The 17,578-nt window shown below is 40.7% G+C and overlaps 1 protein-coding gene across 1 annotated transcript in view; it reads right to left on the bottom strand.

Moving 5' to 3' along the window:
* The window catches only part of Net1 (neuroepithelial cell transforming 1), a 30,149-nt gene extending 13,628 nt beyond the window's left edge, over positions 1-16,521 (bottom strand). The window contains exons 1-3 of the mRNA XM_028769917.1: positions 16,257-16,521; positions 11,830-11,896; positions 8,016-8,075 (exon numbers count right to left, since the gene is read on the bottom strand). Coding sequence (XP_028625750.1) covers positions 8,016-8,075; positions 11,830-11,896; positions 16,257-16,384 — 255 coding nt within the window. The 5' untranslated portion in view covers positions 16,385-16,521. The remainder of the gene's footprint in view (positions 1-8,015; positions 8,076-11,829; positions 11,897-16,256) is intronic.
* Between the last annotated feature and the right edge of the window lie 1,057 nt (positions 16,522-17,578).

Raw genomic sequence — 17,578 nt, 5'->3', positions numbered from 1 at the left:
ATAAGTTATAAATAACATTGAAAATGTTACTAAAAAAAGGAAGCACCAATAAAGAAATGGGAACTTTTGAGAAACTATGCTTCAAAGTATGAATAAGCTACTAACAAAAAAGGGCAGATGCACTATGAAAGAAATGAGTAACCAAGTTATTTGGGGATTTGTTTAAAAAAAAAAAGTCACTGGATTAAAAGAGTGTGTATATTCAAGTTTTAGTAAGCCCCTTGGTTTAGAAAAGAGCTTAGCTGAGATCAGTGAAATGTTATTGAAGAGTCTAAAAGGTGATGTCTGCATCTTGTTCTCTGTAAAGACAATGCAAATACCAGATAAAATGGGTACTGCTGTCTGTGGTGACTCTGTCTCAAATACACAGGATAATAATTTCCAGTACAATGTATTATTCTTGTCATGAAATCTTATTATTAGTGTGTGTGTGACACGTATGTGTGCAGATATTAAGACAGAGGACGACATTAGGGCCTGGTTCTCTCCTTCCACAGTGGGTTCTGCGGATCAGACTCTGGGTGTGTGGCCTGTGTGCCAATGCCTTTCCCTCCTGCATCATCTTGCCAGCCCACATCTCTTTTGATGCACAAGGATGCAGGATTCCTCCCATGTTCTCTGGCCCAGGCTGCTGCGTCCTCAGCACACTTCCCTCTCCTCACTGACTTCAGCCCCCGTTTCTACACGGCATCATGCCTCACCTGCACTGTACTGCTTGCCTTCCACTGTGCTCATTAAATGCTCCTGTGCGCAATTTGTGCTTAGACTGAGGAACAGGTGATGCAAAGGGCGTCACTGACTAAGAGCCCACAGGAGCTGGCGGGTAATAAGCTCCCCTCTTTATGGAGTTTCTTGAGAAAACAATGCTATAGTGCATTTTCCAGGCTCTTCAGTGTGTCCCAGCAAGAACAGCTCTGCCTAGTGTGGAAACTGGCTTAATTACACACATCACATGCTCAGTCTCCCATTTCACTGTCCCATCTATTACCTGAGAATGCATCTCAAGATAGGCCATCTGTCAGTGAGAGCTCATTCCAGGGCAGGATCCCAGGCTGGGTCACCTACACTGCCTTACAGACAGGACGCACAGGGTTTCTGCAATTGAATCACTCAGCACTACAATGGTGCAGAGGACTGTAAGGGCTGGATTGAGATGAGGGTTCTGTTAATGCAGGGCAAGGCAGCAGCTTTACAAAAAGTGCTGACAAATGAATAATAAGGGGAAACTGTAGTTTTTAAGAACTGTATTATGTTTTTAAACTTAATTAATTTTTATTAATAAAATTAATTTTTATCATTAATCTTTTAAAGTCCTGAAAAAACATTCAGCAGATACTTCTTAATGTTTTCTGAATCGTGGTGGCAACAGCCAACTTCAGCATCCTTGTTGTCTGAACCCTTACATTTAGGCTAAGATCTGAAGCAGTACTGCATGCTAGGAACAGACACTGAGAACAGCCATCAGACTAAGAGCAGACTGTGGGTGTGGTGGCCTCATCCATACACACTCAACTCATGAGAGCTTCTTGTAAGGCTGTGGTGAAGGACAGTAGACCGTGGTAAACAGATGTGGTGTTTCTCACTCCACTGTACAGAATACTCAACCTCACTGGAACAGATCCTTTGGGATCTGGTCTACGACTATTAATTCTGTCTGTGTTCTTGGAACTTTCATTGGATGACCACAGCAGTTAGTTCTTTATGAGGGAAGGATAGTAGTCCATATTCTCTTTCATGTTCTGAGGTTGTTAACTGTTTTGTTGCTTGCCACAGACTTTGCAATGACCCCAATAGTCCAGAAAACATTGCATTAGTCTACTATGCCAATGTCATCAATATTAAAAAGGCTTAGTAAACAGGAAGTGTTCTGGATGCCCTAGGAGATCAAATACATGCCATGAAAATTCAGAGGTTACCACACTGGCGAAGTTTTAATAGAGGAAATGGCCAGAGGCTTTCTGGTCTCTCTCCTTTGAAGGACAGGCAGTCTTCAATTGCATCCACCAGTACTAGAGCACAGCAGTAGGCAGGGCCCAACAGTTTTTGAAGGGAGCTTTCTGCTGTATCTGGGAATTCCCTTATCCAATAATGAGACAGCCTGAAAGGCTGACTATCAAGGTACTTTCAAAGTCTTGAGGTTTGAGTGGGACTCTGAACAAGAGAAATCTCTGTGGTAGGCCATGATTTAAGCTACCCACTGCTTAGGACATGTAACCTTGCACAACTGATCCAGATTCATGACAAGAATGCTGTGTGATACCTGTGGCAATGGCAGGAAGAGTTTCAGAATGCAGGGCCTTAGGATGTTAGAGCAAGGTTAATGCCTCCCATGATAGAAAACTGCTGCTTAAAACAGCTCCTGGTGTGCTGGAGAACAGAATGAGGACTCAGCACCCTCTTACAAACAGCATGTCATGACATCAGAGCTGCCACAGATGAGCAGTGTCAGGCAGAGTGAAATTAAAGATTGGCAAGTGTCACAGCAATCTATGATATGATAGAAATAGGCCACTTGGAATCATGCTTGAGCAAGAGTACAGGACAGCAGGGAATACGATTAATTCATGATCCAGACCGCCACGTTACCTGGCATATTGATACTTTAACTGTAATTGGTGGTAGGGCAAACATTCTACAACAAATTGACAGAAGATAAATGGATTAGTTTCACACCTTGCTGTCAACAGAAAATGGATTGCTACCACAGTGTATACACTGAGACAATTTCCTAAGAGATAGTTACAAAGAATATACTTCCAGGAGACAAAGCGTCCCATGGGGTGGAGGGAGGAGGGAGAAGATAAGGCACAAGAGCAAATTGTTACAGGCTCCTGAGCAGCAGCAAACAGTTAATTGGTCAGGGGCTTGAGGAGCCACATTGAAGAGCTAGAAATAGGAAACTGTGAAATAGGCATATGGATTACTGCATGACAGTGGTCACAAAACAAGAGGCCTCTGTTTCCTGTTCATCAGAGTTAGGGAATAGGAACTCTGTAACAGAAAAGATGACTTTTATAGGTCCTAGGTCTGATGCAGTGACGCAGGATGCTAAAACTGGACACAGAGCAGCACTGCAAGCAGGACCATTAGCTTATTCCCTTAGGATAATGTCTTCCAGGTTTGCCTGCGCTGTAGCATGTGTCGTAAATGCCTTCATCTTTAATTTTGAATAATGTTCTACTGTGTGCATATGTCATCTAGTTATCCTTTCTACTGCTCAGTAAGGTATGGGTTTATGCTCCTGGATCCACTCTGTTAGCATCTTCTTGTTGGGATGTTACGGATGATATTTATAAGATACTGGTTTATTGTTTTTCTTATACCTTCTTTAGCTTTGGTATCAGGGTGATTCTGGCTTCAGACTGAATTAGGGAGCAGTCCCTTTCGATTTCAGATTTTTTTTTTTTGTCTTGTTTTGTTCCTGGAGAGTTGGAGGATTTAGTAATTGTAATTCTTGAAACATTGAGCATAATTTAACCAGTGTAACTGACTTGTTCAGGGTCCTTGGGTCGGTCATTTGCTGGTCAAGGCATATCCAGCTTTTCTCACTGCTGTGTGGGCTGGTATGTCTCTAAGCACCTGTCACTCATCTAGGTGGTTCAACAAATGGTGGAGTTTCTCATGCTGCTACTTTAACAATGCTTTACTTTTCTATAATTGGGAGTAATATTCTTTTCTTATATTTATCATTTTTGTCATTTGAGCCTTCCTTTTTCCTTGCTCAAGCTATACAAAAGTTTGTCAGTTCCATCGAACATTTCCAGTGAATTTTGGTTTCATTGATTTTCTCCATGGCTTTTCCATAGCACTGTTCATTCCTTTGCCCATCTTTCCATGCCTTCCCTTCCTTTCTTAGCTTTACATTGAAACTGCTTTTCTTCTGCTAGACCCTTAAAGTGAAGTTAGGGTTTGGCTTAAATCTGTGATCCTCCTGCCTCTGCCTTTCTAAGTACAGCCAGCTGTGCTTCTCTTCTCAAGTGCCTGCAAGCATTTTACATTTCCCCAGCGATCTGCCCTTCAATGCATTGCTGTGTTTTAAAAATAGTGTACTCTTTCATATACTTATGGATTTTCTATTTTTCCCTTGTTAATTGCTTTCTTGTTTTATTTTACTAAGACCAGAAAAAAAAAAACTCAGTTTGTGTTATTTCAGTCTTGTAAAGTTTATTAAGGCTTGTTTTCCAGTCTAGTACATGGGTACCTGAAAAATGTTCTTTGTGCATTTGAGGAAAATGTGGATTCTGCAATCACTGGATCAGATCTAAGTGGTTTAAGTGCTGTTTAACTATTTGACTTCTTTATTGAATTTTGTTTGGATATCTATGCCAAAGTTGGGAAAAATGTAAAAAGTCATAAAATATACAGTAAATAAAGAATGCAGGTGTGTGCTTGTTATCATAGCAAACTATGAAGCTATAATGTTTTTGGAAGGTAAATGCACAGAATTAGCAAACTTTCAACTTTTAACTTTGTAATTAAAGCTCCAATTACCTATACTCCTGACTAAACACAGGTCTTCCTGACATAGAGAAGTCAACTGACACAGAATGTTTAGTACAGATATACATACTACACACATACACACAAACACGCACATACACACACTCACAGACACACACAGACACACAGACACACACGCACTGGCTACTCTGAAAGGTTAGTGGATTATGATAGCCTATGTAATCCTATTGTACAAAGAGATTCATATATTGCCAAGTGTACATATATAGAGAGAAATTGCCTTGGTGACACATTAAATAGCTGGCTACTTTTCAAGTTTTTTAGGTAAGAAAAATGATCCTGTATATTAAAAGGCACAATAAAAATTTAAAAAGTATAAACACACACCTAGCAGTCTAAGATAACCTATGCTTATGTCCCGTGGGCACATCACGGTTTCTTAGAACATTAGTCTTGGACTTAGCTTTTGATTTCTGACTAAGAACCACAATTTTCTTGTATCTATCTCTAGATCTTCTTTACTTTCAACACTAACACCAGCAACTGGCTTTATTTCCTGGAACTTGTTGCAGGGAAACAATATCTGATATTTTACAAGACAGTAGGTAGAGAAAGATCAGCTATGTCAAAAGGCAGACAGCATGTACAGGCCGTGTACCAACTGAGACTGGTTAAATCATTAGCTTTCTCATGCCAGCCACATACAAGTACCTTCAATTTTTATATGTGTGCCTAGGAATATTACCAAATTACTTACCATAGCTCCAATAGGTCACTTCTTTAAAGAGGTGTTTACAATGTTAACTCGAAAGCTGCCAAATCATTATTTGGCATCAGGAATGAAAATTCCTGATGCCTTAAAAAAATAATCCTAATGCCTTAAAAATAATTTTTCATTTGTGTAATATTTCATTATGCTTAATCCAAAAAATGGCAGCATATACCAATACTAGAATGTAATCTCTGATACACTTTAAAACTGTTGAAAGAGCTGAGTTCCCTACACGTGAACAGCACAAAAAGAACTAAACACGTCTACAGTTAAAAATATGTTTTGAAGCCCTCTGGTTTTTTAAAATCACCTATTCTACTTAAAGAACCCTTGCATGGGGCCAGCAGAAAGAATGGAAACAGGCAACCTCAGGAGGTAGGAGGTGGGGGACCCTCTAGAAGGTACCAGAGACCTGGGAGGTGAGACACTCAGGACTCAAAGGGAGGGACCTTACATGAAATGCCAGTGGGGAGAAGGAACGTGTAGAACCCACCTCCAGTTGAAAGACAGGACATCAAGTGGTGGGATGGGGTTGTCATCCCATAGTTAAAAACTCTGACCCAGAATTGTTCCTGTCTGAAAGAACTGCAGGGACAAAAAACAGAGAAGAGCCTGAGGGATAGGAGGTCCAGTGACAGGCCTAAAATGGGATCCAGGTCAAGGGGAGGCCCTGGAGCCTGACACTGTTACTGATGCTGTAGTGTGTTTACAGACAGGAGCTAGCATGGCTGCCCTCCAAGAGACCCAACAAGCAGCTGGAAGAGTCAAATGAAGATACTAGAACCCAGCCAATGGACAGAAGCTAGGGACCCCTGTGGTTGAATTGGGAAAAAGCTGGAAGAAGCTGAGGAGGATGGCGGCCCCATGGGAAGACCAGAAGTCTCAACTGACCTGGACCCTGAGATCTCTCAGACACTGAGCCACCAACCAGGTAGCATACACCAGCTGATATGAGGCCCCTGACACATATACAGCCGAGGACTGACTGGTCTGGCCTCAGTGAGAGAAGATGCACGTAACGTTTTAGAGACTTGAGGCCCCAGGGAGTGGGGAGGTCTGGTGGGGAGGTGGTGGAGGGGTGGGGACATCCTCTGGGAGACGGGTTGGGAGGGATCAGTATGGGATGAGGAACAGTCAGAGGGTGGAATGGGATGGGGATGAAGACTGTACTGTAAAAAAAGATTACAGAATAAATAAATAACTTAAAAAACGTATAAAAATACACATTCTATATATCCTTTCTTAGTAACAAAATCAATGACCACTTTTGACTTCATGTCAAAAGACAAAGGCAAGATAGCTAGTAGCAATATGTACCCTTTAAATGAGCTATTTTACATATGATACAGAATAAGGCTCTTCAGTAACAAACACATGCACACATACACTATAGAAAGTGTGATTTTACCTGAAGAACCATGTAACAAACAATCACAGTGATACGACAAAATAGGCAACAATTTCTAATATGAAAATTCAACTACAATCAGTATGAAATTCTAAATACAAGATGTCCAAAATCAAAACACATAACCTAATGATCACACTATCTACGTAAGGACCCTGATCTTATTTCATTCATCTGACCTTTATTACATGATACATTCATCCATTAAGTGTTTTTCTGATTACTTACTATACTGAACACAACAATAAATAAATAAATCAGGTCCCAGAAATAGGACAGACATCAAATAATACACATTGATTACACTCAGAAAAGCAAAAGTAGGGAGCTGCTGGAATGTTTAGTATGGTTTTCTAGAGAGCTAGTTTTGAGAATATCATAGTCTAACCTAGGGGTTTTCTGTTCTGACTACTTAAAAAAAATAATTTGATCAGAGAAAAAGAAACCTCACCCTGCAAAAGAGGATGTTCACAGTTCCCATGTCACCGATTATCCCATGACGCCCAGCATTTACCAACTGATAAAAACTGGTTGATTCCAAGGACACTAGGTTTTGGACTTAACAGTTTTAATAGAAGAGTACCCAAGTAAGTATTTTATATAGCTGTGAATGCTTTACTGCATGCCACAGGGTTGAGGCCAGCTGACTTGTAGGCTTGCTTAGTTTTTGTTTTAAAGGAAACAAAACAAAACAAAACAAAACAAAACAAAACAAAACAAAAAACCAACTGACCTGGTATGTAACATTTGGGAGATTTCACACACAAGTTTCGACTCCTCTGAGTCTTGCACACACAAATGGGTCAGAGCACAGAGCCTGGTTGTCTGGAAGGACACGGTGCTCTAATGACTAACCCTGCTGCTGCCTCCTCTTTGTTTGCACAGATCATGGCTTTGGCTCTGTACTATCACAGCCTACCACTATTTTGAGAATGGTTTTCCTCTTACTCTCAACAGGAAGCAGACCCATAAAAAGAGGGTGTTTTACAGATCTATTGCTGTGAAAAGACACCATGACCAAGGCAATCTTAGAGATAGACAGATACACACATACACACATACTGGTATGGGGTTTTGGAACTTCGAAGCTCACCCCACAGTGACACACCTCCAACAAGGCCACACCTTCTAATACTTCCAAACTGTTCATCAACTGGGGACTAAGCATGAAAATATATGAGCCTGTGGGGGATATTATCATTCAAACCACCATAGAGGGAATCTGTAGCCAATACTGTTCAGTTTTGTACTTAAATAAAAAAAAGGAATGAACACCTTCTCCCCCCCTCCCCCCCTGCCCAAACCCAACACTCATTGTTCCCACAGCATAGGAATAAAATGCTGTTTGTACTTTAACACGGGAGCAGGGCTTACCTTCAGATCAAGGCTGCTAAGGCTTACAACATCATCATCTTTATCTCTTCGTTTTCTTTTCTGTAAGAAAAAAAAGATTTGGCTCATACATAAAATGATTTTACTGCATCAAACAGAGATCCAACTGGAAAAACCACTCCGAGGAGCTGAGGCAGTGGGGGTTCTGGTCCTAACACCTATTTCAGCAGCTCACTATTTCCTGGGGATCCAATGCCTTATCATCTCTATGTATACACGTGGGCGCACACAAAAGTAAGATAATATTACTTCAAAAGAAAAAAAAATTGAATAGAGAGATTTACAAATTGTCTCTGGAATATGCTGGCCTAAATAGTCCCCTCTGACTGAGGGCTCTCTTGGAGAAGTGATTCTACATCATTAAAAACCTTACTCATGTGGCATTTGCAGACTATAACTCTTATTTATGTTATGAGCCATCTGAACTGTTACAGGAAGAAGCGGCGAGTTTCTAAAAAGGAACTTATTGATTATCAAAGGGTGAGGGAAGTCTTTTTAAGGGGTAAATCCTTTTCTCATAACCTAAACTCAGATTTATTGCCTAAAGCAGGAGTTATCAAATGTAAGAGGACCCACCATGTCCTGGAACAGTCCGAGGAATCACTCAGCTCTGCTTGCTGCCAGTGCTAGCATAACCTAGTACACAGTTCCTGATCAATACTAAATAAACACCCTTAAGTACCATTTTTTTCTTTCCCCACCTCAAAATAACTTAACACATTGTACCTCTTGCAAATATCCAAGACTAAGTAAGCATCTAAGGCTCTTTTCTAGTTCCTGACCCCCAGGAGAAGGGCTTGGTGTGCAATTAGAACTGAGTAGAGCAGTTAAAAGAGAAAAGAAAGACACCCTGATAGATGGAGGGGGGAATGATAGATCCAGAAAGCAGACAAAGCAAGTCATCATGAAAATGAGAGGAATTCTGTGAAAGTACAAAAGCTATCTAACCCACCCTGCACAAAGGAGAAATAAAACGTAATGTAAGTGGGGAAAAAAAATCTCAAGTTTAAATCCTACATAAATCACCCCTTGGGAGCTGGAGAGATACAGCTTAGCTGCTAAGAACACTTGTTCTCTTGCAGAGACCCAGGTTTGATTCCCAGCACCCACAGAATGACGTACAACCACCCATAACTCGACTTCCAGTGAATCCAACAACCTCTTCTGACCTCCATGGGTACCATATACACATGTGCAAGCAAAACACAAATAAAACAAAATGAATAAATATATATTAAATATATTATTAAAATAAATTAATATATATTGTGAAATTATAAACAACCCCCCCCATTCAAAATCATTCCAAGAAAGAAACAAAAACAAAAACAAACAAACAAAAAAACCAAAACCCCACTACTAGGGAATGAAGGCATACCAGAAAGAAACATTCAAGCAGCTGAAGCGGCAACACAGCCTTCTCAACTGCACTTACAAGGCACTGAGATGACGAGATAGTAAGGGATGAACACTGTAAGTCAGTACTGAGAAAAAACTTCAAAACCAATGTAAAGGATTGAAGCAATCTTCATTGATTGGAAGGTCATGTTAACCAGGATGGTGGTGGTGCACACCTTTAATTCTCAAATGTGTGGGTTGTGGTCTGGTTATGAGCTGTTGTCTGAAAATTGCTCATGAATGGAAGGCTTGGTCCTGATGCGAGCAGTGTTCAGAGGGGGACTTCTGGGGGACATGACTACACCATGAGGGTCCTACCTTCATCAATGACTACTCCATTGATAGATTCAAAACCTCAAAGACAACAACTGTGGAAGGAGGGGCCTAGTTGGACAAGGTGGGTCTGTGGGAGTGTGCCCTGGAAACACAGACTGTGTCTGGCCCCTGCTGCCTATCTTGCTCTGTTTCCTACCCACCACAAGATGAGAAGACTTTCTCCTCCATGCCTTTCTGTTCAATATGGCCCAGAAATGATGGAGTTGCCAATGACTGGCTGAAACCCTGGTAACTGACAAAACTATGTTTCCTCCTTTCAGGTACTTGTTATAGTAAAGGGACGAAGGCAGGGGATCATTTTCTGGATTCTCAGTATTGTTTCTTGATATATTTACCAAACATGTGTCCATTTCATACCATGCCTTAATCACTAACAGCAGTTACATGATTCCTAATCTATACACTTGTGGTCTGGTTCTCCTTCCATGAGAACTGTAGAACGGAGACCAGGAAACTAATCAGATCTCTTTTAAAGCCACACAAAATGTGCAGTAATCTGAAGGAACCTGACGTTTTAAATGACAGTCTTTTCCTGTATGGAGAGAGTATCTCTCCACTCAACCAGGTTCTCTATGTTCTTCAGTGCTTTCAGAATTTCCCCGTAAATGTTGCTCACATCTTCTTAAGGACTTATTTCTATTACATTTGATCTATTTCCACAATAAAAATATTTCAAATTAGTGTTCAAATTGTGCTAAAATCATAGAACTTTCTATGAACATTGGATAAATGATACATGTAATGGGTAAAAAAAAAAGTATAGGAATGCCCAACAGAAATATAAAATTCAGAAGAATAGAATATAGATTAATCATGTTTTGTTGAATCCATCTAAAATCCAGACATACAAATAACACTTGGCAAAACAGAAAATGAATCATTTTTTTGTTATTTTCCTTAAATAAGAAAAGTATAAAAAAAATCATGATTTATTTATATGTGGTATACTAAGTTTTAAGTACAAAAAGAATCAATTTTCTTTATCATATCACAGAAAATTAAATGCCTCTGTAAAATCTTATCCTAGGTTTGGAAAGATGGCTCAGTGGTTAAGAGCACTGGTGGCTCTTACCAAACACAAGTTCGATTCCCAGCATCCACATGGCAACTAACAACCACATGTAACTCTAGTTCCAGCGGATTCTGGCTTCCACAGGCAATGTATGTACATGGTGCACAGACAGACATATATACAGGCAAAACATCCATATACATAAAATAAAAAGAAATAAAGCTTAAAAAAAAAAACCCAAAACTCCTTACTCTAAAAATGGTTTCTGTCTTGAGAGAACCAACAGTAGATAATTATTCACTCAGTATATATGTGTGTGTGTGTACATACATATATACACACATGTATATATGTATACACAATGTGATCAAACATATATTTTTAACATAGTATAAAAAGTTGTGAGAGTTGGAGAGATGGCTTAGCAGTTAAGAGCACTGACTTCCAAAGGTCCTGAGTTCAATTCCCAGCAACCACATGATGGCTCACAACCATCTGTAATGGGATCCGATGCCCTCTTCAGATGTGTCTGAAGACAGCCACAGTGTACTCATAATATCAATCAACCAACCAATCAATCAATCAATCAAAAAGAAAAGTTGTTAAAGAACATAATAAAGTAATATCTTTTTTTTTTTTTTTGGTTTTTCAAGACAGGGTTTCTCTGTGTAGTTCTGGCTGTCCTGGAACTCACTTGGTAGACCAGGCTGGCCTCGAACTCAGAAATTCGCCTGCCTCTGCCTCCCAAGTGCTGGGATTAAAGGCGTGTGCCACCACCGCCCGGCAATAAAGTAATATCTTACTTTATAACACTCAAAAGAATGAAAAAGTTCAGTGTTAAAGGTGAATTTATATAAGTGCTTTGAAAAATATTTTATCTACTTGAAATCAAACTTTCTTTCAGCTTGTTGGCAATAAAGAACTAAATACAGCTTTTGAGGGTCTGCTTCCTGAGATATTCAGAAGCACAACTGAGCTGTACAGCAGAATGAAAGATAACCCAGGAATGGATCCTAAAGTTGGGAAATGAAAACCCAGGTAGCTACTCACCAAAGTGAAGTCCCAGTGTGGGCCAGGGGTTAAAAATGTGAAGGAACTGCCTCTCCGAAGGGATTGTCTACGGACAGAAGAGTCAGATAAAGAGAGTAATTTCAAAATATTAAGATCCTTGACAGATGAGAAGCCATCATTTTTTTACAGTCTTAGTCTCAAAACTAGTTAAAATAGTAATCTAATGTGAGCAGTTGGAGAGAGCAATGTCTTTCCTGATAGCACCAAAATATAACACGGCATATGCCATCCCCAGAATCTTTACACTGAAAGAGACTATATAAAATTAGTGAAGAGATTACTATTAAAAAACACAGTTCATCTTATATACACAACTCAAACATATAAAATCTATTAATATATAACAGCAGCCTTGATAATGATTTTATTAATAATAAAAAACAAATGAACTCATAACTATACTTGGTACAATTTAAAACTTATGGCTAATATTTTAAAATAAGTAAAAAGCCATTAATACAATAAGACCCAAATCCTGTTATTTACATTAAATTTCTTCTGATTTGTAAAAACTGGAGTTAAAGCAAGAGGAACCTGTGTTTACTTTTCTAACATATAGGCCTGTATAGTCACAAAAATATATCAACACTGACAAAATATGTAAAAAAAAAATCGAAATATGACATAGGTGATAACCATGAGCTATACTGTTAATCACTGAAGATGTATAGAATGTGAACAAAGATTTTTTGTTTTCCAATGTGGATAAATGACAGCCAAAGGAAAGCAGAAATAGTCTGGAGGTTGCTGAAGCAAGGGAGGTAGTTATCACTTGCCTTTTGGCAAAGGTTCAGATGGTAAAGGGAGGATGAGCTTTTTAAGTGCGGAGGTACAAGTATAACTCGGTAGGAGCCGTCCTGTGGATGCTACTGGTGGGCTAACCAGAAGAGACCATGAAGTGATCACCATTGTGACTGGAGATAAAGTGTGCACCTGGCCTTTTCTTGTTGATTCTAATATATCAGGGTGGGGCTGGAGAGACGGCATATCAGTTAAGACCACTTCCTACTCTTGTGGAGGACTTGGGTTCCCAGCACCACGTGGTGGCTCACAACAACCTTAACTCTAACTCTAGGGCTCTAATGCCCTGTTTTTGGCCTTCATGGGCACTAGTCACACACATAATGCATATACCTACATGCAAGCAAAAATACAAATTTTTATTAAAAATAAATCTTAAAGAACAATTTAAGAAAGCAGGACAAAAATTTAAAGCAAACAGTTGCTAATAAAATTCTAGCTATTTTACATTAATTTTTATACAAGTTATTATTTAGCCTCTTGGCCAAGTCATGGTTCACTTATAAGTCTGACTCTCATGCATGATCTGTCTTTACCATACATTACACTACAGATACAGGTGGCAAAAATTACAAGCTTTTCCAAGTTAAAGAGAAAGCAGAAGTACGTATTTCAGCAAAGACAATAAAGAAAAGATGACTATCAAAAAGGCTTCACCAAAGAACAGTAATCTGTGGCAGTAATCTGCCATCCTGTTTGATTTCTAGGTTCTACATGGTGAAAGAAACACACACATACCTATACCCAACATCCCCCCCCCCCACACATACATACACAAACTAAGTGAAATGGGAATTTTTCTTTCACAGAATATACTTTGATCGTATTCTTTTCTCTTTCCCAACTCCTGCTAGGTCTTTCCCACCTCCACACCCACCCAACTCATGATTTCTCCCCACATCAAACAAACAGGAAAAACAACAAAAAATGAAAATCAAAACAACAACAAGACATTAAGACAAAAAAATACTAAAACTCATATGTGCAGGATACACATATCAAAACAACCAACCAACCAAACAACCAGACAAAAACATGGTGTCTGTTTTATGTGGGCCAACTATCCTTGGTGTGGTAGTCTGAATAAGAATGGCCCCTATATGAAGTGGAAAGTGCTCATTTCTTTGGAGACTCATTGTGTCATTGATGTTTTTCTGGACACTGTCTTATAAGAGGATGTTTTTGCTGAAGCAGACACAGGAGATGTTTTGCTGAGAATAGACACAAGGTGTTTTTCTGGAAGCTGCCTGGAAAAAGGGCACTTGATATTTTGCTGGAGTGGATGCCTGAGAGGACACATGATGATCTGAAAGTTATAATCCAACAGACAGTGGATGACTCTGGCATGGTTTCGTCTTGCCTTCTTCACTAATCATTGCTTGTCGTGACTTTGTGGAGATAAATGCACCAAAGAACTTCTCATGATATTCCAGTGGCTTCTTGCAGCTTCCTTGGACTTGGGCCAACTGGTGACTGGCAAAGCCTCATGGTTTCCTCTGGAGCAAACTGCCCTTGTTGATTCGTGAATGGTGGTTGCCAGCAGCTACCACTGCTGATTCATGTGAAGTGAGCTTCTGATACCCTGACAATGAAGATTGGAATCACCCCTTAAACAGTTCCACACCCCTCTTTGCCCTAGGTAGGGCTAGGGTTTTGTCTGGTGCGAACTGTTTGAGGTCTTGTGTATACCTTCAGTCTCTGTGAGTTTAGATGTATATCAGTGCTCTTATGTCTGGAAGATACTGTTTCCCTGGTGTCATCTACCAACTCTGAGTCCTAGAATCTTTCCTCTTCTGCATAGAATCAAAAAGGCTTAAACTCACTGCATGATGTGACCAACTCCTCCCAAGAGAATTTAAGCTTCCTGAGAGCAAGAGCACCAAATGTTTTTGTTCACTAGAATCCCTATTATCCTCAACAGTGTCTGATACTAGGGCAGATACAACAGTATTACAGACTGAGCGTGGAATGAAGCACTGCTTACATTCATCTCCCAGAAGTCCTCTCTTTCTGCTCCTTAACTAGTCCATCCTAATTCTTGTAATTCTCAGTCTCAAAGATGACTTCTTTCTGTACTCTGACTTCTTAAACACATGGGTGTGACTGGAAGAGAGGAAGCTTCAGAAGGCAAGAATTTGTGTAAATATTGGCTTAAACTTCAAACTAATAAAAATCAGCACCAAGTGAAAGAACCTAGCTCTTTATAGAGTTACTTAATACAATGGTTTTACCCATGCCTCGTTAATAAAAAAAAGTAAGGTGTTTGTTTATCCCTCAAAAACCATTCGGCATGACTGGACTGTAAGTTATATAAAAGATTAATTTAACATCATCTCAAATGACCTGTGTGTGGAGGTTCACACTGCAATCCGAGAATGGGGAAAACCAAGGAAGAAAGACCAGTTTTTAGGCAGAATGGTTTGGGGGCGTGCTTGGTGACAATTGCTCTCTTCACCAACAGTTCCACGGATTTTGGTCTGAGCATCAACAGTCTACCAGTTTCCGTGGAGAACAGCTCTGGTATAGAAGTACAGTGAGTTTGTGGCCAGCATCTCTACGTAGTGAGTTCTGGGATGACCAAGTTACACAGTGAGAACTTATCTCAGAAACAAAACCAAAAAAACTGAAATCATGTCAAGTGTACCATGGAGACATCTGAAAAGATGGAGCAGACACAGGGCTGTCATTTTTACAGATTTAAAACAGACAGACAAGATTTATGTGGAGTTCTCTGCATAGGCCCATAAATACTGAAGTTCACAATGCCTTATATGAAGCAGACACTATCATAAACACACTGTGCAGACACAGAACTCAAACAAAGCTACATACTTTGTAACTTCAATGTCTAACATTATAATTGGAAACCACTATATTCAGTACTTTGAGATAATTTTTCATATTTTGAACGTCAAAAGAATGACAGAGTAATCCAGACAAACGCCATTTCAACTTCCTATTTAATAAAAATATTGGGACTTCCACAGCCTCTCCAGACACAGATTTCAGAAATCAATCTAGTGTCCGTCTTTTCCAGACACACAGAAATAAAGACACAACACAGAATGTGAAAAATGTGCTAATAACTGAAAAGCCAGAAAGTGTTTTTCTCTGATCTCTTCACGCCGGGAGCCTGGCCTGTTTGGGACTGCAAAAAAACCCATTTCATTTGAACAGCTGCTTTTAGGCTGAAAGGGCTGGTGTCTGCTCAGGTGACAATTCCTCTTCTCACCACAGGGTCCATGACAGTCTTGATCTGAGCGCCTGCATCCACAACTAGTTTCTCGTAGAGAACAGCTCTGGTGCAGAAGTATGGTTAACCCAGGGAAGGGGTTAAAGGAGACTGTCAACAAGTCCAACGAATCCGCCCCTTCTAAGCAGGGCTGAGCAGCCGCTGTTTGGGGCCTCGGTTCAAGGCTAGCTCTCGGCGCATCCCGCAGGGCCAGCGCACTCTCCTCCCGCGGCATTTCTGCACGGTCTTCCCCAACCTCCCCTGCGCCACTGCCAGTCCTTGGTCACCCCCCCCCCCGCTCTCCCGTTTATCCCCGTCCTGAGTCTCCAGACTCCATCCCCGGCTCTCCCCACCCACCTCCGGCCACTCTCACCTCTCGTTCGCCGCCGGCCCGGGTGTGTCGGCCGGAAGCCCCGCGGCTTGTTCCTCGCTGAGCACTGAGGCCCTGCGGCTTCTCCTCCGCGGCCGGGGCTGCTTCTGAGCCGCCGGCTCTGGCTCCATGTCCGCAAGGGGGGGGGGGTGAGGCGGTGGCCCAGTGCCCAGGAGACCGATCGTGGCGGGCACGGTGCCCGCCAGCTTCTGCGAGGCAGCAAATTGCCTTCTAGCAGAGAGCGGACACCGCCATCATCCGGGGATTTGAAAATGGCGGCTGCCTAGCGATCGGCCAATCAGAGAGCGGGAAGCGGTTGCTAGGCTACATGGAGTCCCGCCCCAGTCAGAAGACCTCACACCACACTTTTAGGAGCCTGAAGGACAAAGGGAAAGTGGTAGGGGTGAAAGTTAGGAGTTTGGGGACTTATTCTAACCACACCCCTTACTCTTCCAAGGGCAGTCTCTATTCACTAGAACTTTCACTGCACGCCAGGAAAATGGATTGGAAGTTGTTTACCATTTGATGATGTTTAGCATTAGACAGGTTGAAGGTATTGACCTCAAAGCAAGGTGCAGTTGGGCATATAAACACTAAATTATTCGTGTGGGATATATGCCCAACTGCCAAAGACAATACTCATGTTCTCCGGGATGTCTCTAGAGATCCAGTGAAATCTAATTATGTCCTCCTGCCTTCCAGCAAGTGGGACACAGTCACCTTACCGAATGGAAGGGGCTGCTTGCAAGACTGCAAAAGGTGCAGCGTGAAACGAGGGACCTTCTCAGGCTATTATATGAAGATCGGTAAATAAAAACGTTCTTTAATTTTAAATATTGCTCATGGTCATAAACGTAGTCTCTCTCTCGTATACAGGAAGATATAAATGACTTTGTGTATAGTAGAAAAAAATTAAAGGCGATCCAGATGAGTGACTGGGAGACGTCTAAATACAGCCATTAACTGGGAAGACTGCATTCAGCCGATAAAGAAATGGTATTCTTCAGGGAAGAACACATCCATTGGTTATCCAATCCCAACAGCCAGCCCTAAAAACATACAAGTAACATCATACAGATTGAGCCATCTGTATTTGTGGATTTAGGAACACATATGTGTATACATATGTGTATGTAACAATAATTAATAAAAAAGAGTCCATGAATTTGAAAGATAGCAAGAAGGGGTATAGGCTTTCCTATACCCCTATTGGAGGGGAGGAAGAAAAGGGGGAAATAATGTGATTATTTTATAATCTTGAAAAATAAAAAGAATATTAAAAATAAGAGGTATATAGTAAAACAAAACATTATAATTTTAAGTAA

Source organism: Grammomys surdaster, unplaced genomic scaffold (assembly GCF_004785775.1).
Source record: "Grammomys surdaster isolate TR1022 unplaced genomic scaffold, NIH_TR_1.0 194, whole genome shotgun sequence".
Taxonomy (NCBI): Eukaryota; Metazoa; Chordata; class Mammalia; order Rodentia; family Muridae; genus Grammomys; species Grammomys surdaster.
This window is presented reverse-complemented; position numbering and strand designations above follow the sequence as displayed.